Raw genomic sequence first — 20,872 nt, 5'->3', positions numbered from 1 at the left:
AATAAAAAAATTATAGTGAGATAACCATTTCCAACTATTAGATTGACAAGAATCCAAAGGATTATTGAAAAGAATGCCCTCTCCCACTCCCCCTGCTTGTGTTCCCTCTCTCGCTGTCTCTGTCAAATAAATACATCTTTAAAAAAGGGAGGGGGGAGCCTGAGTGGCTCAGTCGTTAAGATTATTGAAAAGAATGGGGGAAACAGGAACTCTCAATGTTGGTGAGAATACTAAAGATAGTCTCTACTGAGAGCAACATGGCAAAAAACTATTAAAATTCTAGATTCTATTAAGGTAATTCTAAAAATGTATTCATAAATCTACAAAAAGAATTCTGTAAAAGAATACTAACTGTAGCATTAAATAGCAAACAACTGGGAACTGCCTAAAATTCCATCCATAAGAGCTCAAATAAGTATGGGACACATCTCTACATAAAAATACCATGCAACTTTAAAAAACAAGGCAGTTTTATATACTGGTATGGAGTATTCTCCAAAAAATGTTGAGGAAAATGCACTTACCTATTAGAGAATACTGTGTGAATTACCTATAAAAATGAAAAATTTAAAAAGTTGAAAGGAGTAATGATAGAAACATCTTACCAGAGTTATTTCAATTACATATTTTTACTGTCAGTAAATGTACACAGCACACACACAAACACAAAACATCAAAGGGTATGCTGTGAGGTCTCTCTCACATGCCTACCTTCTAGTCCCTCTTCAGAGATAACTTGAGTATCACCCTGAGGTGACCCATCAATGCACACACAGACATGTTCGTAAATGTATATTTACATAAAAGGCAGGTAGAATACACTTCTGCATCTTACTTTTTTCATTTAAACATATCTTCCTATAAGATTGCTCTATATAACAAGCAACAGTGTTGTTTTTTATTTATTTTAGAGAGAGCGAGCGCGCACAAGCGGGAGGAAGAGCAGGAGAGGGACAAGCAGACTCCACGTTGAGCGCAGAGCCTGTCCCCATGACCTCGAGATCACAACCTGAGCCAAAATCAAGAGTTGGAGGCCTAACCGACTGAGACACCCAGGTGCCCCAACAATGTAGTTATTTAAAAAAAATAAAATAAACTGAATACAAGTATCCCCATGCTTTCTGAAAGTTTGTTAGGCCACTCTGCTTTATACTGAAGACCTACACTAGCAGCACCTGTTTTCACTAACCAAAAGAAATCCGAAGATTTGCTTTTTTTTTTTTTTTTAAAGATTTTAGTTATTTGACAGAGACACAGCGAGAGAGGGAACACAAGCAGGGAGAGTGGGAGAGGGAGAAGCAGGCTTCCTGCCGAGCAGGGAGCCCGACGTGGGGCTCGATCCCAGGACCCTGGGATCATGACCTGAGCCGAAGGCAGACGCTTAACGACTGAGCCACCCAGGTGCCCTGAAGATTTACGTTTTTATGAAAAAGGCAAAATACAGAAATAACATTCAGTGTGTGTTTTGCAAAGGCTGTTACAGACGCACTGCCAGGCTCCTTCCCTGGCGTCTCAGGCAGCATCCAGCTGTCCTATTTCTGAACTGTGAGCATCTGTGCTTTATCTCGATTTATTTTGTGCATCCGCTAGCAAGTTGTGTACCAAAGTACCAGAAAATCCTGAGAGGTTACTTTTGTCATCTGGGATGTTAAAAAAATTTCCATATAAATTGTAAATGGTACTTGATTCTTGGCTTTATGCTATTTTAGATTATGAAAGGTTTCACAGAAATGCTTTACTTCAGGTATTGGGGGAAACGTGTAATATTCTAAAATAGATTCAAACTATTTTAGAACTTTTATTTCATAAATAACAATGGAAAAAGAAATAATTCTTAAGCTATAACAGGTGGATACTCTAGCAATTAGGTAGGTGGGAAGAATAAAGGCATTAACTAGTTTATTCTCTGGGGGAAGCAATATGACAACATACAGTGATCTTTACAGAACTACTACTTAGAATCTAAAGCTCAATACATGAAATTATCATCAATACACAGAAATAATTCTATGGAACTATGTTAAACAAAAAAGCCCAAAATAGATGTGTTATTACCATGTAGAAATATTTAGCAGTGACCCCAAATGTGACACATTATTCTTAGGTACTTGAGAAATACAGAGTATAAGATCATTGTTTCATATATTTGGTTTTAACAATCACAGTAGAGTTATCTTTTTAAAAACATGGAATAAAAGAAAATTGTTACAGAATGGGAAAGGTGATGCAATGAACTGTGTCATCGAATCAAGTATTTAAGAAAAATACGATGAAATGTTTAAAAATAGGAGGAACAGGGGTGCCTGGCTGGCTCAGTCTGAAGACTGTGTGACTCCCATGCTGGGTGTAGAGATTAATTAAATACATAAAAATAATAGGAGGAACAGTTGGCAGTATACTTGTTTTCCTGCCGTAGATTATGAAACTGGGCATTGGGCAACAGATAGCACAGGGCAGAGAGCCATGAGAAAAGCAAACGCTTAAAGTTGAGTTTTCCATTCACCCCATTTTGGCTGGACACAATTTCCAAACTGTAGCATGGAAGGTGGAGCTTGAACAGGTATTGTTCTTCATACATGGAATAGAGAGAGAGTTTGGGTCCTAGATTAAGGGAGCTGGAATCTGAAAAGGTAGGGTCTAGAGAGCAGGGATTTGAAAATGGGGAGCTCCAACCATACGATCCAGGAATTGCACTATTGGGTATTTACCCCAAAGATACAAATGTAGTGATCCGAAGGGGTACGTGCACCCCATTGTTTATAGCAACAATGTCCACAAAAGCCAAACTATGGAAAGAGCCCAGATGTCCACTGATAGATGAATGGATAAAAAAGATGTGGTGTATATATACAGTGGAATATTATGCAGCCATCAAAAGGAATGAAATCTTGCCATTTGCAACGATGTGGATAGAACTAGAGGGTATTATGCTAAGCGAAATAAGTCAATCAGAGAAAGACATGTATCATGTGATCTCACTGATAGGAGGAATTCTTAATCTCAGAAAACAAACTGAGGGTTGCTGGAGTGGTGGGGGGTGGGAGGGATGGGGTGGCTGGGTGATGGACATTGGGGAGGGTATGTGCTATGCTGAGCGCTGTGAATTGTGTAAGACTGATGAATCACAGACCTGTACCCCTGAAACAGATAATACATTATATGTTCAAAAAAAAAAAAAGAAGCTAGTAGGAAGGGAAAAACGAAGGGGGGGAACTTGGAGGGGGAGATGAACCATGAGAGACTGTGGACTCTGAGAAACAAACTGAGGGTTCTAGAGGGGAGGGGGTGGGGGATGGGTTAGCCTGGTGATGGGTATTAAAGCGGGCATGTACTGAATGGAGCACTGGGTGTTATAAGCAAACAATGAATCATAGAACACTACATCAAAAAAAAAAATTTAAAACAAAACAAAAACAAACAAAAAAAGAAAATGGGGAGCTCCAGAAATTTGTGTAAAAATTCTACTTAGGTACTTGCCCAAATCCTACATTATGCAGCTAGCATGGAGCTTGGAAGCAGCTGCAGGGGGGCTGAGAGCTGGAAGGAGAGTTCTGAGGTCATATAGAGTGCCACCATTTACTCTGGCCGAAAGACAAGTCATTTCACCTCTGTGAGTCTTTTTCTTGTTTGTGAAATGGGAATAATAATAGTATCTAACTTGATGGTGCTATAAAGATTAAATGAAGTAACCTATACCTAGAGCACCCAGTAATCACTCAAAAAATATAGCTATTGTTATTACTTATAAAAAGGAGAAAAATTTCATGTGGCAGTTTTTAGTTTCCTTAATATACCTAAGGAGTCTATTGAAACCAAATTTCATAAGGTAAGATTTTATTTACTCAAGAAGTCGTTATCTAAACACAAAGACTCATTAATGTTTAGGTACAATGCTTCACATCTGTCTTCTGCCTGGAAACCAAGAACTGGTTTTATTTAAAGTGAAATACAGCTCTCCGCCATCTCCGGGCTGCCATGGTAGTGCACGTCAATGTCCTGGCAGATGCTCTCAAGAGCATTAACAATGCTGAAAAGAGGCAAACGCCAGGTTCTTAATAGGCCATGTTCCAGGGTCATCATTCAGTTTCTAACTGTGACAATGAAGCATGGCTACACTGGTGAATTTAAAATTTTATTTTTAGGGCACCTGGGTGGCTCAGTTGGTTAAGCGGCTGCCTTAGGCTCAGGTCATGATCCTGGAGTCCCAGGATCAAGTCCCACATCGGGCTCCCTGCTAAGCAGGGAGTCTGCTTTTCCTTCCGTCTGTCCCTCCTCTCATGCTCACTCTCTCTCTCAAATAAATTTTAAAAAAAATTTTATTTTTACGTAATCTCTACACCCAACAAGGGGCTCGAACTCACAACCCCAAGATCAAGAGTCGCATGCTCTACTAACTGAGCCAGCTAGGTTCACCTGGGTAATTATACTTTTAAATGTGATGGTTTATGTAATTTTAAAAATACTCCTCCCAGGAATGCAACACTCATTTTGAAACTGACAAGAAAAAACATTTTTCAAAATCTGCTTCTCAAGGCAACATGGAAACATCCATCAAGAACCATAATGTCCGGTGTGCCTGGGTGGCTCAGTCGTTAAGCGTCTGCCTTCAGCTCAGGTCATGATCTCAGGGTCCTGGGATCGAGCCCCACATCGGGCTCCCTGCTCAGCAGGAAGCCTGCTTCTCCCTCTCCCACTCCCCCTGCTTGTGTTCCTTCTCTCGCTGTCTCTGTCAAATAAATAAATAAAATCTTTAAAAAAAAAAAAAAAAAACAAAACCATAATGTCCACAATCTTCTATCACATAGTCACAATAGAAATTTACCTGAAGGCTATGAAAGAACAGAATCAAATTACCATATATAAGAATGTACCCACTGTAATGTTATCCAGAATGCCAAAAACTACTTAACTGAATGAACAGTGGCATAACGTGTAGGCAAACAATCGGACATAAAGAATATGTAAAAAAACATTAAAATGTGATGTTAAGTGCAGATACACATGTGTGCACAAAATACTATGATGGCATCTCTATCAAATATAGATGAATATGGACTGAAAGTATAAAATAATACGTGAAAAAGGAATATAATTATAGACACACAGCTTTTGCTAATTTAAAAATACTGAACATTTTTCTTACATACTTTTCAAACATACAGAAAACAGAAAAAATAGTACAATGAACATCCATGTGCACACCACTTAGATTCAATAGCCATATACGCTTCATGCACATGTACATTTTGCTAAATCATTTAAAAAGATATTCATGACATTTTAATACTTCACTTACAAATACTTGAGTATGCAAATTTAAAAAGACATTCTTCCATATATTACAACACCCTCATCATAGTTCATAAATTAGCAATAATTATCTAATTTCATTTAAAATCCAGTCCATATTCAAATTTCTTCAACCCTCAAGACTTTTATAGATGGCCCTTCAAACCAGATTCCAACCACGGCCACAATGCATTTGGCTGTTATGCCTCTTAAGTCACTTTTAATCTAGAACAGTTACTCCCTACCTTTTTTTTCTTTCACTGACTTTTTGAAGAAAGGAAGCCAGTTACCTTCTAAAACATTTCTAAATAAATAAATAAATAAATAAATAAATAAATAAATAAATAAATAATAAATAAATAAATAAATAAATAAAACATTTCACATTCTAGACCCATCTGGATCATTTCTTTTCTGGGGTCATTTAACTTGCTGCTCTATCCCCAGTTTTTTCCACTAAGTGGAAAAGATCTTATAGGCTTAATTAAATTCCAGTTAAACTCTTTTGACCAAAACACTTCATAGATGATTCAGTCTATTTCATACTGCATCATAAATCAAAAACCAAGTCTGGCTGTCCCACCACAGTGGTGCAGTATCATCACTAATTCTAAGGATCTCTTCACTGTAAAGATGTTTCTCTTTCCACACCACTAACCAAGTACTTGCTGAGATGATACTTTGACATCATGAGAGAATGTAGATCAACTTTTTATCAAATTGTTTTGACATCAAAATGTATTTAATACTACTATATATAGAAAACCCTAAAGACTACACCAAAAAACGACTAGAACTGATAAATGAATTCAGTAAAGTCACAGGATACAAAATCAAGATACAGAAAACTGTTGCATTTCTTTTTTTTTTTTAAGATTTTATTTATTTATTTGACAGAGAGACAGCGAGAGAGGGAACACAAGCAGGGAGAGAGGGAGAAGCAGGCTTCCTGCTGAGCAGGGAGCTTAATGTGGGGCTTGATCTCAGCACCCTGGGATCACGACCTGAGCCGATGGCAGACGCTTAACAACTGAGCCACCCAGGAACCCCTTGCATTTCTATATACTAATAATGAGCTAGTAGAGACAGAAAATAAGAAAACAATCCCATTTACAGTTGCACCCAAACCAATAAAACACTTAAGAATAAAATTAACCAAGGAAGTTAAAGACCTGTACACCAAAAACTCTGTAACACTGATGAAAGAAATTGAAGATAACAAAAACAAATAGAAAGATAGTCCATGTTCATGGAGGAAAAATACTATTAAATGTCCATGCTATCCAAAGCAATCTATAAATTTAATGCAATCCCTATTAAAATACACAGCATCTTCCACAGAACTAGAACAAATAATCCTAAAATTTGTATGGAACCACAAAAGACCTTGAATACCCAAAGCAATCTTAAAAAAGATGAACCGAGCGCCTGGGTGGCTCAGTTGGTTAAGCGACTGCCTTCAGCTCAGGTCATGATCCTGGAGTCCCTGGATCGAGTCCCGCATCGGGCTCCCTGCTCGGCAGGGAGCCTGCTTCTCCCTCTGACCCTCCCGCCTCTCATGTGCTCTCTCTCTCTCATTCTCTCTGTCTCAAATAAATAAATAAAATCTTTAAAAAAAAAAAAAAAAAAAGATGAACCAAACTGGAAGTATAACAATCTCAGATTTCAAGATAGACTACAAAGCTGTACTGATCAAAACAGTATGGTACAGGCACACACACAAAAACATATGGATCAATGGAATATATGTGAGAACACCAGAAATAAACCCACGCTCATATGGTAATTATTCTTCAACAAAGGAGGCAAGAACATACAATGGGGAAAAGCCAAACTCTTCAACAAATAGTGTTGGGAAAATTGGACAGCTACATACAAAAGAATAAAACTGGACCACTTTCTTGCACTATACACAAAAATAAACTCAAAATGCATTAAATACTTTAATGTGAGACCTGAAATCATAAAATTCCTAAAAGAAAACATAGGCAGTAATCACTTTGACATTAACTATAGAAACATTTTTCTAGATATGTCTCCTTTGGTAAGGCAAATAAAAATAAACTACTGGGATTACACCAAAATAAAAAGAAACCCAATAAAATAAAAAGGCAACCTACCAAATGGGAGAAGATATTTGCAAATGATATATTCAATTAAGGGCCTAAAATATATAAAGAATGTGTGCAACTCAACATGAAAAAAATCAAACAATCTAACTGAAAAATGAGAAGACAACATGGACATTTTTCTAAAGAAGACATACAGATGGCCAACAGACACATGAAAAGATGCTCAACATCACTAATGATCAGGGAAATGCATTTCAAAACCAGAATGAGATACCACCTCACAGCAGTCAGAATGGCTAAAATCAACAACACAAGAACAACAGGTGTTGGTGAGGATGTGGAGAAAAAGGAACCCTCATGTACTGTTGGTGGGAATGCAAACTGGTGCAGCCACTGGGGAAAACAGTATGGAGGTTCCTCAAAAAATTAAAAATAGGCCATATGATCGGTCATTCCACTACTGGCTATTTGCCCAAGGAAAACAAAAATACTAATTTGAAAAGATATATGCATCCCTGTTTATTACAGCATTACTTGAAATAGTGAAGATATGGAAGCAACCCAACTATTCACTGGTAGACAAACACAAAAGGAAGATGTGTTATACATATACACATACAATGGAATATTACTCAGCCATAAGTAAGAATGAAACTTTGCCATTTGAGAAAACATTGATGGATGTACAGTATAGTGAGAGTAAGTGAATTTAAATCGGAGAAAAACAAATACCATATGATTTCACTTATATGTGGAATTTAAGAAACAAAACCAAGGATCCAAGAAAAAAAAACAAAGCAAAAAAGAGAGTTTTTTTTTTTTTTTAAGGATTTAGTTATTAGAGAGAGAGAGAGAGAGAGGAAGTGCACAGGCGGGAGGGGCGGAGGGACAGAGAGACAGAGAGAGAGAAACTCAAGCAGACTCTGCACTGAGCACGGAGCCTGATATGAGGCTCAATCTCATGACCCTGAGATCACAACCTGAGCCTAAACCAAGAGTTGGATGCTTAACCAACTGTGCCACCCAGGTGCCCCAAAACTGACTCTTAAATATAGAGAGCAAACTTGTGGTTGACAGAGGGGAGGTTGGTGGGTACATGGGTGAAATGGGTGAAGGGGATTAGGAGTACACATGTAATGAGTACAGAATAGTGTGTACAATTGTTGAATCATTGTGTGTATACCTGAAACTAATAACACTGTATGTTAATTGTACTTGAATTAAAAATAATTAAAAATGTATTTAATAGTTTTCTATTAACCTATTTTTTAACGTATCAGTTTTTAAATTTTTTATTTTTTTTAAAGATTTTATTTATTTATGTGACAGAGGGAGACACAGCAAGAGAGGGAACACAAGCAGGGGGAGTGGGAGAGGGAGAAGCAGACTTCCTGCGGAGCAGGGAGCCCGATGTGGGGCTCGATCCCAGGTCCCTGAGATCATGACCTGAGCCGAAGGCAGACGCTTAATGACTTAGCCACCCAGGCACCCACTTTTTAAATTTTTTTAAAAAGATTTTATTTATTTGAGAGAGAGAGAGAGAGAGAAAGAGAGCCAGCACAAGCAGGGGGGAAGGGCAGAGGGAAAGGGAGAAGCAGGCTCCCCAGTGAGCAGGGAGCCTGCCTGACATGGGACTCGACCCCAGGAACATGACCTGATCTTCTGAAGACAGACGCTTAACTGATTGAGCCACCCAGGCACCCCACCATTTCAATTTTTAAACATGTTTTCCACAAACTATGAAATTTATACTAAAGATTCACTTTTATAATGATGATAGACTTACTCCTTAATTGAAATGTGAGCACCTTCCTTCTTTTTGGTTTTGTTTGAAACCCTGTAAGGAAACATAAAGGGATTTAAAAGAATAGCACACACATTTACGCTTTGTTCATATAAGACATTTTACTAATTCTACTTAATATCATCAGAAAATAAGTTTATAGCCTTCAAATGTGCTTTAAAAGGGATCCCAGAGTAAACAATTATTAGGCTGTAATTAAGAAGTTTTCTTCTTTCACGAAGTCCAGTGATGTTCCTGAGCCAACTTATACCTTAATTCTGTCAAGTAAAATATCACTGTGTTACACTCATTTATTAAAATAAAACCATTAGAGACCATTATGTACTAAAGAACATTTTAGAAGTTAAAAAAAGCAGGATCAGGGCGCCTGGGTGGCTCAGTTGGTTAAGCGACTGCCTTCGGCTCAGGTCATGATCCTGGAGTCCCTGGATCGAGTCCCGCATCGGGCTCCCTGCTCGGCAGGGAGCCTGCTTCTCCCTCTGACCCTCCCCCCTCTCATGTGCTCTCTCTCTCTCATTCTCTCTGTCTCAAATAAATAAATAAAAAAAAAAATCTAAAAAAAAAAAAAAAGCAGGATCAGTACTCAAATATTTGTTTTTCCTGGTCAGATCTAACCCAGATGTCCTATTCCTCTCTCCTAGCTTCCATGTGCCCTACTTTCCCTATATATATAATAGCTTTCCACTTTACTATTAATCTACACTTTAGAGGCCATAAGATGTATTAAAAGTGATTTGTTCTTGATAAGGACCAAAGTAATAGCCTATTTTATGTTATTCCAAGAACACTAATCTTAAGTCATTTGCATTCTGCTTGGATTTCTAGAGACGGACCCAAATCCTATCTGGCTGCTCTAATAGGAACAGGCTGCTAACAGAAACGTTGTCTGGCATGTGATTCTGTGAAGCAATGGTTAAGAAATGCTGGCTGAGGGATGCCTGGGTGGCTCATTTGGCTGAGTGTTTGCCTCTTAGTTTCAGCTTAGGTCATGTTCTCAGGGTCATGAGAGCAAGCCCTACATTGGGCTCTGTGCTCAGTGGGGAGCCTGCTTAAGATTCTCTCTCTCCCTCTCGCTCTGCCCCTCCCCCAACAATAAATAAATAAATCTTTAAAAAAAAAAAAATGCTAGCTGAGAGTTGCGCCTCACAATCCCAGGGCAGCAGCTCTTTCTGCCCATGGGTCCTGTCCCCATGCTTTAATAAAACCACCTTTTGGGGCGCCTGGGTGGCTCAGTCATTAAGCGTCTGCCTTCGGCTGAGGTCATGATCCCAGGGTCCTGGGATGGAGCCCCGCATCGGGCTCCCTGCTCCGCAGGAGGCCTGCTTCTCCCTCTCCCACTCCCCCTGCTTGTGTTCCCTCTCTTGCTGTGTCTCTCTCTGTCAAATAAATAAATAAAATCTTTAAAAAATTAAAAAATAAAAATAAATAAAACCACCTTTTTGCACCTTAAAAAAAAAAAAAGCTACCTGTAGGCAGTGGTAGCTAAAACATACTTAAGCTGTTAGAAAACTTAACAATGAGTACTGGCTTTTTTTTTTTTTTCTTTAAGATTTTATTTATTTGACAGAGACAGAGATAGCGAGAGCAGGAACACAAGCAGCGGGAGTGGGAGAGGGAGAAGCAGGCTTCCCCCCGAGGAGGGAGCCCAATGTGGGACTCGATCCCAGGACCCCGGGATCCTGACCTGAGCCGAAGGCAGACGCCCAACGACTGAGCCACCCAGGCGCCCAGTACTGGCTTCTTTTTAATGGGAACAATTTCGAAGAGACAAAAATGCAAGATCTAGGAAACTGCGATTTCTTTACACTTCTGAATGTAAATGTATGTTTACATTTTAATATATGCAGATATATAAATAATAACCCTTAAAATAAAGATTTTCTTAGGAACAAGTTAGTCATAGGTTGGTCCTGAATTTGTGGCAAATATTCTGGATAAGGCTGCATTCCTAAGAACTGCTTTTTGATTCATGAAAGAAACTGAAACATCAGCAATTTAATGTCAGTGTCCAGTGAAAATCTGCTAGGTTTTAATAACATAGTACAATCAAGTACTTGAAATAGGAGTACTTATAAATATAATTTAACCAAGTCTAATTTTCATCCATGCCATCCTTCAAATTAAATATATTCAAAATGTTGGGGTGCCTGGTTGGTTAAGCATCTGACTCTTGATTTCGGCTCAGGTCATGATCTCATGGTGGTGACATTGAGCCCTGCATCGGTTTTATTCCAACCATAAAAGTTCAAAAAAGGACAAAACTAATCTATGATGTTAGAAGTCAGGAAGACGGTTACCCCCGGGAAAGGGATTGTAGTGACTAGAAGAAGATATAAGAAGGCTTTAGGATTACGATAATCTTCTTCTTCTTTTTTTTAAATACAGCTCTTTGTTTTCTTTTTAAAAGATTTTTATTTGTCCAAGAGAGAGAGCACGCGCTCACAAGCAGGGGGGAGCTGCAGGCAGAGGGAGAAGCAGGCTTCCTACTGAGCAAGAAGCCCAGTGTGGGACTTGATCCATGGGATGATGACCTGAGCTGAAGGCAGATGCTTAACCAACCGAGCCACCTAGGCGTCCCAATGATGTTTTCAATCAAGCTGTTCACTTCTAATATATGCACTTTTCTGCATATGTATTTCAACAAAAAGTTTACCACAATGACCAAATAAAACCATGAACCTATGCATAATATGAACCTGAAAATAAGTCAAAATATGGTGCATTTGGGTAAAAGAGCTCTCTTTTGTTCTAAAAAATTGAAAAATAAACATGAGTTACATCAATAGTTTACTTATATGTTATACATATATTTTTAGATTTATTTATTTTAGAAAGAGCATGTGAGCGTGGGGAGAGGGAGAGAGAATCCCAAGCAGACTTTGCGCTGAGCCTGAGGCAGGGCTTGAGACCACCATCTTGAGACCACACCTGGAGCTGAAACCAAGAGTGACATCCAGCCAACTGTGCCACCCAGGTGCCCCTACGTAATATTTTTCAAAATATTTCATAATAAAAAATATATGCAGAGAAATGTGAAGTGCAGAAAATGGAAGCTTAGCAAGTTAAGTGCTTGGTCTCAAATTAAAAACTGTTAATTTGTTACTTTCCATTATCTTTTTGGTAATTAAAAGGGCAACTTCATCATACAATACAAATATACCAAGGTTGTATACAGCTCAAGATTAGCTTTTAAATAATATTACTGGGAGCATGTACAGGTAATACATTTAAAAAATTACTCCTTCAAGTCAGTTTTTTTCTTCTTCTTCATATATATATATATATATATATATATATACATATATATATATATATATTAGTTAACCAGAAATTCAAGTACCTACAATATCACATCATAATCTCAGCATGGCATAACAGCTTCCTTTTAAAAAATTTAAAAATTGCGGCAACTTGAGACACAGCGTTATGCTTCCATCACAGCAAGTTTATTGCTGTGGTGACAATGAGACCTGTAACATTTTCCACTAAGCTCACAGAGTAGAGTGGAAGTAACAAGACTTTTCAATATTAGAAAAAATTAAGGAATAAAAATTTTAGATCATTTGCTAAAATAGCTATCAGTGTACTTCCTACAATTTGACTTCTAAGGTCCTAAGGTCAAGAAATTGGATCCCAAAGGTTACAGGTGGGGAATTTGTGAAGTATGTCCATATTCAAGGGAAGATCAAAGAAGCCCAACTGAAAGAACTCTGGACTGACACAACTGTGGATTGAACAAAAGTTCTTTCTAAAAGGGCTATTTTGAAGATTATGTTTCTGACTTTGGAGGAACTGCAGTGATTGGTAGTGGAAGGAAACCACATGTAAAATTCTTTAAATAAAAATTTATTGACTTTAAAATTAAAAAATTAAAATTTTGTTGATAAATCACAATACTACATGCCTGCAACAGACTGATGTATAAAATGACAAGTATGGAGCTTCAGTCCCTAAGGTCCAGCTTGGCATTTATCACCTAAGACCTTCCTCTATGCACAAAATAAACCTAACACTTTTTGTCTTCCTTTCTTTTAGGTATTATTCTTTATCTCCTACAATGCATTTTATTTCAAATTGAAAGAGAAAGACTAATGAGATTGGAAAATAATTTAGAAAGCGTGTCATTAAATTAGAAAACGTATTATCAACATAATCTAATAATATCTAATCTAATATTTTCATAATATTCTAATATTTTCATAATATTAGATATTATTTTAGATAATATTTCAATATTTAGATAATATTTTAGATAGTATTTTAAAAGCACTACAATTACACTTAGCAGGGACAATACAAGAGTAATGTAAGCCTTAAACAAACAATTGTGTATTTTTAAACTTTAAGGTAGTTTTCAACCCTTAGGATCTACCAAACATAACATGCCACTTTTTAGTTACAAACAAAACAAAGTCACATAATGACAAAGTGATTGTCAGGAAAGATGCTGAGTGATCACTTACCATATAGTAACCAGTATGATAGCCACTCATGTACCAAGAGATTAACATACTTCCCAAAGCATCAGCATCATCAAAAGAATCTGGACATATGGGAGGTGGTGGGGGAATTATCTGGAAATGGAGAAAGATATGCTTTAAAGTCAATAAACAAAATTTGAAGTCTGGACATCCATTTTACATAGAGAACGCCGGATATTAATTGTATCTTCCCCTACATTTCATGCCATTTCCTATTTAAAACTTTTTAAAAAACCTGACATTTTGAGAAAGCCAACCAGTAACAACAACAGAAGACCGACAAAATAAAAACGAGTAAGAATCAAAAGACAATAGATCATGTAAAATGTCAGGTATTTTGTTTTGAGTTTTGAACTATTATTCTGTTCTATTATGCATCTATAGGTAAAAGACTAAGTATATTATACTTTAAAAAAAAATTTTTTTTTTATTTGACAGAGAGAGACACAGCGAGAGGGAACACAAGCAGGGGGAGTGGGAGAGGGAGAAGCAGGCTTCCCGCAGAGCAGGGAGTCTGATGTGGGGCTCGATCCCAGGACCCTGGGATCATGATCTGAGCCGAAGGCAGATCCTTAACGACTGAGCCACCCAGGCGCCCTAGTATACTTTTTTTTTTTAAAAAAAGATTTTATTTATTCAGAAAGAGAGAGACAGAGAGAGAGAGAGCAAGTGAGCATGTGTGTGCGACTGGGGGTAGAGGCAGAGGGAGAGGGAGAGAGAGAATCTCAAGCAGACTCTGCGCTGACCATGGAGCCTGACATGGGGTTCAATCCCACGACCCTGAGATCATGACCTGAGCCAAAATCAAGAGTCGGATGCCCAACCAACTGAGCCACCAGGCATCACAAGTATATATACTTCTATGGTTTTACTCAAAAAATACCCAGACAGCATTTTAAGTAAAGGTCTTGGGTAGAAGGACTGCGCTGCCCCCACTGGAACACATACAATTTGCTACAAAGTGTCTTGTATCTATCCTGCTGTTGATATCCAGAAGTCTACCATTAGTAATCCACACAGTCTATGTGAAGTTAACATCCAAGCATATCTGGAAGAGCAAAACATTAAGCCTTATTTATGGTGCAATTAAATCCTTTCAAATAAGAGATACCTCCCTGGAGAATGAGATACAATTTCTGACAGGAAGGAAGCAGGCAATATTGGGCTCAGAGTCAGGAGCAAGAAGACTGAGTCTGGGTAGAAGGACATTAAAAACAAAAACCTAAGGTTTAGTTCAAATTTTTACACATTAGAATCTGACCATAGGGATGGTCTAAAATGACATTTCCCAATCACCTATGTGCTGCTAAATCCCTAAGTATGTATGAAAGCAAGGTTTAGTCTGAATTCTTTTGCACTTACTGGTGGTCCAGAAGGAAATGGAGGCAACCAGCATGATAAGAAGTGTGGTGGTGGTGGAGGTGGTGGTGGGCCACTGAATTTTAGACCAGGCTGTAAAGAACATTCCAAAGGAAGATTAATTTACCAATTTACACATGAAAGGAGGAAAAAGATTCAATGCCATAAGAGTAAAAATAATCACCCAGAATAATATATTATACATATCAAAAAAGATGAAATAGACTTTCATATACCAAATGTGAAGACTCATAAATCTAGATATTCCTCATTTCCTTTCTATATAAACATTCAGAAAGTAAAATCAAAGTAAAAGACTCCTAATTACCAAATAAATCAGAGAGAGTGTATTTAGCAAGATATTTCAATCATAAAAGACTATCTCCCCACAATTGTGCTAATTAAATTGTATAATCTTTATGGATGTCCTCTGAGTTACATATAGTACTGTAGAACACATATCGTAAAAGTAGTACACCTCTCATTTAATAAGAAAAACCAGCCCCCTGAGACCAATGAAGTATGATATATAAACTAAGAGGTCTGATCTCTCTAGAAACTGTAATATAAACCTAATAAGAAATCTGTCACAGAAAATCTTCAGAAAAAAGTCATGATTTTTAATTTTATTTATTATTATTACTGCCTGAATACTATAACCTCCAGTGAAGAAATCATGGCTTTATACAAAACCACTAGACAGGGACACACCTACTTGGGTTCCAGGACACATTTATTTATTTATTTATTTATTTAAAGATTTTATTTATTTGACAGAAGCACAGCGAGAGAGGGAACACAAGCAGGTGTGTCAAATAAATAAAAATCTTTAAAAATAAAAAATAAATTAAAAAAATAAAATAAAAATCTTTTTTCCCCAAGGATTTAATTAATTAATTTATCTGAGAGAGAGAGAACGAGCCCGGAGGGGGGGGGGGCGGGAGAGGGGGGGCAGAGGCACAGGGAGAAGCAGACTTCCTGCTGAGCAGGGAACCTGACACGGGGCTCGATCCCAGGACCCTGAGATCATGACTTGGGCCGAAAGCAGACACTTAATCAACTGAGCCACCCAGGTGTCCCAATAAAAATCTCTTCTGTTTATTTGTTACTTACAGCCAAAAGAACCATAAAGGAAAATAATATTTGCATTTTATTCTATGGAACAATCTGGGAGCACCTTAGGATTTAATCTGTATTAGATGTAAATACTGTGTTTTCCTCCAATTTTTACACACTTACCCAAGTGACGTGGAGAACTAGAGCATAATACCCTGCTGATGGTAAAACACCGAATACTTTCTAACTTAAGTTCACTAAATTATTAGACTAATACGCAATCCTCCATAAATAGTTGGGAAAGTCTTTCAGTATAAAATACTCTGCATTGCATTACTACCTTATTTCCTTTACAAAGAATTTTCAAGTGTAGATTTACAGTATCTACAGAAAACTACAAAAGTTTCACAGAAAAGCTAAAACTCACTTAATGGAAGGGTGGAAAGTTCTTAACTATTTCCTGGGAAACCTTTTCTGGGTAGAAATTTACCTTTCCTGGTCCCAGTCCTGATCCTGGCATGGGGGGTGGTGGAGGGAGAAAAGAGTTCCATGGAGCAGTTTTTGACTTGATGTTATCTGGTTTATTTCCAGGAGACCTAGAGGAGTTCTCACTTTCATCTGTTGAAATTTGACTTTCATTTTCATTCTTTAAAAAGAAAAAATAGATGTGTTTTTGTTATAAAGGTATTTTTTTTTAAAGATTTATTTATTTGTCAGAGAGTGAGCGAGCGTGAGAGAGTGCACAAGTGGGATGGGGGGAGGGGGCGGGGGGGGCAGACAGAGGGAGAAGCAAACTCCCTGCTGAGCCGAAGGCAGACATTTAACCAAATAAGCCACCCAGGCGTCCCTGAAGTATCACTAAAAAAGAATTAGTGCGTCAGTAGATCAAACTAACAACTAGTTATAGTGTTTAGTTTCTCATCCCCTATTGGCTTCCAAGAATTCCCCGCCCCCCCGGTATCCTTACCTCCTGAGCATTCTGTTCTACATTATTAGCTACTTCAGAGGCTGGGGAAAGTAGATCAGACATATTTTGCTCCTCCCTATTTCCATATCCAGTATAAACCACAATGCAGGTTTCTCTCTTAAAATCAATTGACGCAATGGTAGCTGGGTAAACGCAGCCGTCTTCTGACCAAATGGCAGAACATTTGTCACCAACTTTCCACTATAAAAGAAACCAAAGATACTCGCATATTTCTTTTAAAGAGGATGAACTGCAGTCTTGTTTAGGTAGGGTATGGTAGATTGTGGAAGGGATAGTCTCCAGTTACCTCATCTGGAATGCAGAATGATATAGTCAAAAAGGTTTGGGGCCAAAAACATATAAATATGAATTTCCAATATAAATATAATTTTATTTATATAATCAAGCCACTTATTTGCCATATAAAATCTGCCATTTATATAATTGTGGACAAGTATCTTAATCTCTTTAAGTCTCATTTTCCTTATCTGTTAAGTAATTATAATAAAATCTACCTCATATATTTGTCATGAAGAACAGAAAGGGGGGGAAGTGTGTAAAGTGTCCTGCACTCTGGTCCAGCACATAGGGAGAGCTTATCAAATGTTAGCTCTCTTCCCCCGTGGTAATGATAAAACTAAAGGAACTGATAAGACACCAAAATATTTAGCTTTCGGGTCTACTGTTTTAAATAGGAGAAATGATTCCACCCAGAATATCTGGTTCCTGGGTATTAGTTTAAGGGACCACAGAATCTGTGGTCCAAAGGGGGGGGGGAGGAATAAAAGCATAGCCATCTCTCAACTTAAGCAGAATACTGCCATTTCAGATTAAGGCTCTGAGATACTCCTCCCAAATAGCACTGGGTTCCTCAACCCCACCCCTCACATAAAGTAAACACAATCTTCAATGGACCATTCCCACCTAATTCATTATGCTTTTATTAACATGTATGTTCCTAAACTAGAGAAACTTTAATAGCTATTTTAGAAATTTTGTGATTACCTGTCAATGGAAAACACTATACTAATCATTTAAGTTAAAAATATTTTACACTATTATTAAAAACAGCAACAAGAAATTCTTTGAAGGTCAATCTCAATGTTTTAAAATAACCTGCTTCAGGGGTGTTGTAGCATTCTTTTTTTGGCTTTTCTTCTTAGCAGGTTTTCTTTTAGGTGTGCCTTTTGGTTTATCTGAAGCTTCAGAAATGTCACCATTCTTTAGAGCATGCTATGAAAACAAGAATAGAAATGTACATGTTACAGGGTAAGACATCAAAGAAGTATAACAAAAGAACTCCGTCACTACAAGCTGGTCTCAAGGCCCCATCAACTCAGAAAGCCTCTACTTCCTCTTTCCACCATCCCACACACTACAGAAACTACTCTGGAAGGCATCATATATCTGATTATCAGCTCTAAGGACCGTTTTATTTATTCTATTTATTTTTTAAAGATTTTATTTATTTATTTGTCACAGAAAGAGAAAGAGAGGGAGAGAGCGCACAAACAGGGGGAGTGGCAGAGGGAGAAGCAGGATCCCCGCTGAGCAGGGAGCCCGATGCGGCGCTTGATCCCAGGACCCTGGGCTCATGACCTGAGCCGAAGGCAGACGCTTAACCGACTGAGCCACCCAGGCGTCCCTCTAAGGACCCTTTGAATTAAGTCCTCACTCTCACCCTTTCTGTAACATTATATTCTGTTGATCATTTGTCTTGAAATTTATGACATTTTGGATGATATAGCAATGCAGAACTCCAATGCTTTATTACCTCTCTGATCAAGTCTTAAACTTGGGCATTCACAAAAAGAACTGTCCATCCTTCTTTACCTGCTTATGATCATCTATTCCTCTTAATTCAATTATAACCTCTATGCAAGCAGACTTTTAAAGCTATTATCCAGGTGACATTTCTTCTTTATTCAATCCAACATTTCCAATTACCAATTTCATATCTTCACATTTACTTCACACTCAACACAATTAAAAGTAAACTATCGGGCGCCTGGGTGACTCAGTAGGTTAAGTATCCAACTCTTGATTTCAGGTCAGGTCACGACCTCAGGGTCATGAGACTGAGTCCCACGTTGGGCTCTGTGCTCAGCATGGACTCTGCTTGGGATTCTCTCTCTCTCTCTCTCTCCCTCTCCCCCAAACCTTCCTCATACTCTCTCTCTAAAAAATACATCTTTTTTTTTTTTTAAAGATTTTATTTATTCATTCGAGACACAGAGATACAGAGAGAGAGAGCACAAGCAGGGGGAGATGCAGAGGGAGAAGCAGGCTCCCTGCTGAGCCAGGAGCCGGACATGGGGCTCGATCCCAGGACCCTGGGATCATGACCTGCGCCGAAGGCAGATGCTTAACCGTCTGAGCCACCCACGCACCCCTAAATCTTTTTTTTTTTAAAGGCTTCCTAATCTTTATTTTTTTTTTATTATGTTATGTTAGTCACCATACAGTACATCATTAGGTTTTGATATAATGTTCATGATTCATTGTTTGCATATAACACCCAGTGCCCCATGCAATTCGTGCCCTCCTTAATACCCAACACTGGGCTACCCCATCCCCTAACCCCCTCCCCTCTAAAACTCTCAGTTTGTTTCCCGGAGTCCATAGTCTCTCATGGTTCGTCTCCCCCTCTGATTTCCACCCCCTTCGTTTTTCCCTTCCTTCTCCTAATGTCCTCCATGCTATTCCTTATGTTCCACAAATAAGTGAAACCATACGGTAATTGACTTTGTCTTTTTGAGTTATTTCACCTAGCATAATCTCCTCCAGTTCTGTCCATGTTGATGCAAAAGTTGGGTATTCATCCTTTCTGATGGCTGAGTAATATTCCATTGTATATATGGACAAAATAAATCTTTAAAAATAAATAAATAAAAGTAAACTATCTTTTCCTCTACTCAGACTACTTCCCTCTGCAATATCATCAATTCCATACAATGCTGAGCCCCACTTTAATCTGCATTTTACAGAACCCCGCAATAGTATTACTGACAAATTTGAATTCAGCTTCAAGGATGACATACAGGTTTGATCTTTACCTCATGCTACAGGAGTGACTAAGGGAAAGAAGTGCACTTTGTACCTGGTGCTCTCTATGAGTATATGTTCTTACTATTGATGGACCATGCATGGTGCTCAAAAAAACTAAAGACTTCACATGGTAGGGAAAGTGATAATGCTGGACAACTGTGTAAATGTCTTGTTTGGGCCACAAAAACACACTACATCCCCTAAAAGAATAGTATATTCCTACCAACAGGAACACTTGACTTGATAACCAAATCACAGGATTTGGAGAAGATTAATTTAATATAAGCACAGCACTTAGAACGGTGCCTAAAATGTTGTAAACACTCTACAAGTACTAATTATAGCACTACTGATATTTATCATTCTTATTTCAACGAAGGCTTGTTAAATGAAAATTATAATTCAGGCTGCCCTTCCACTAATCTGAATTAGAGGACTTTTATAGTTTGATACAAGGCAAACACATTAAAAGTAATTAGTGTTTAAAATTCTACTTCAGTTGTCTTTGCTAAAGGGATGAAATACAGAGAGCCTACCAACTTTTTAAAGGAAGATTATCAGATTATCAGCTAAGTTAACTAACCAGTGATATCTATTGGTCTTCAAAATTAGAACTGAGTAGTATGTACATTAACACTTTATGTTATCAGTTAATTTTTTTCCCAAATGATTAACATGAGGAAATACGGAAAAGAGTAAGTAAACATTTCATACCTTAAATGAAGCCACAGCTTTATCATAAGCTTTTATTAATGCTGTATCATCCCAAATGTCAGAATCATCACTCTGGGAAGCG

The 20,872-nt window shown here is 37.9% G+C and overlaps 1 protein-coding gene and 1 non-coding gene across 4 annotated transcripts in view; one reads left to right on the top strand and one right to left on the bottom strand.

Annotated features, from left to right (window-relative positions):
- Positions 1–20,872, bottom strand: part of SMN2 (survival of motor neuron 2, centromeric) — a 36,782-nt gene that overhangs the window by 6,529 nt on the left and 9,381 nt on the right. Inside the window, exons 2-9 of one of the 3 annotated variants that reach the window (XM_032404254.1) lie at positions 20,791–20,862; positions 18,145–18,261; positions 17,029–17,229; positions 16,552–16,707; positions 15,009–15,098; positions 13,629–13,739; positions 9,148–9,198; positions 525–550 (exon numbers count right to left, since the gene is read on the bottom strand). In XM_032404254.1, the coding sequence (XP_032260145.1) occupies positions 9,151–9,198; positions 13,629–13,739; positions 15,009–15,098; positions 16,552–16,707; positions 17,029–17,229; positions 18,145–18,261; positions 20,791–20,862 (795 nt within the window). In that variant the 3' untranslated portion in view covers positions 525–550; positions 9,148–9,150. Of the gene's footprint in view, positions 1–524; positions 551–3,447; positions 4,028–9,147; positions 9,199–13,628; positions 13,740–15,008; positions 15,099–16,551; positions 16,708–17,028; positions 17,230–18,144; positions 18,262–20,790; positions 20,863–20,872 lie in introns of those variants that run through there. The other 2 variants (XM_032404256.1, XM_032404255.1) reach the window with 2 other exon arrangements.
- LOC116632511 lies at positions 12,542–12,646 on the top strand. The gene has a single exon (XR_004299447.1). It is a non-coding gene; the product is annotated as a small nucleolar RNA SNORA1 (small nucleolar RNA).

The sequence above is a fragment of the Phoca vitulina genome, unplaced genomic scaffold (genome assembly GCF_004348235.1).
Source record: "Phoca vitulina isolate PV1807 unplaced genomic scaffold, GSC_HSeal_1.0 scaffold6, whole genome shotgun sequence".
Classification (NCBI taxonomy): domain Eukaryota; kingdom Metazoa; phylum Chordata; class Mammalia; order Carnivora; family Phocidae; genus Phoca; species Phoca vitulina.
This window is presented reverse-complemented; position numbering and strand designations above follow the sequence as displayed.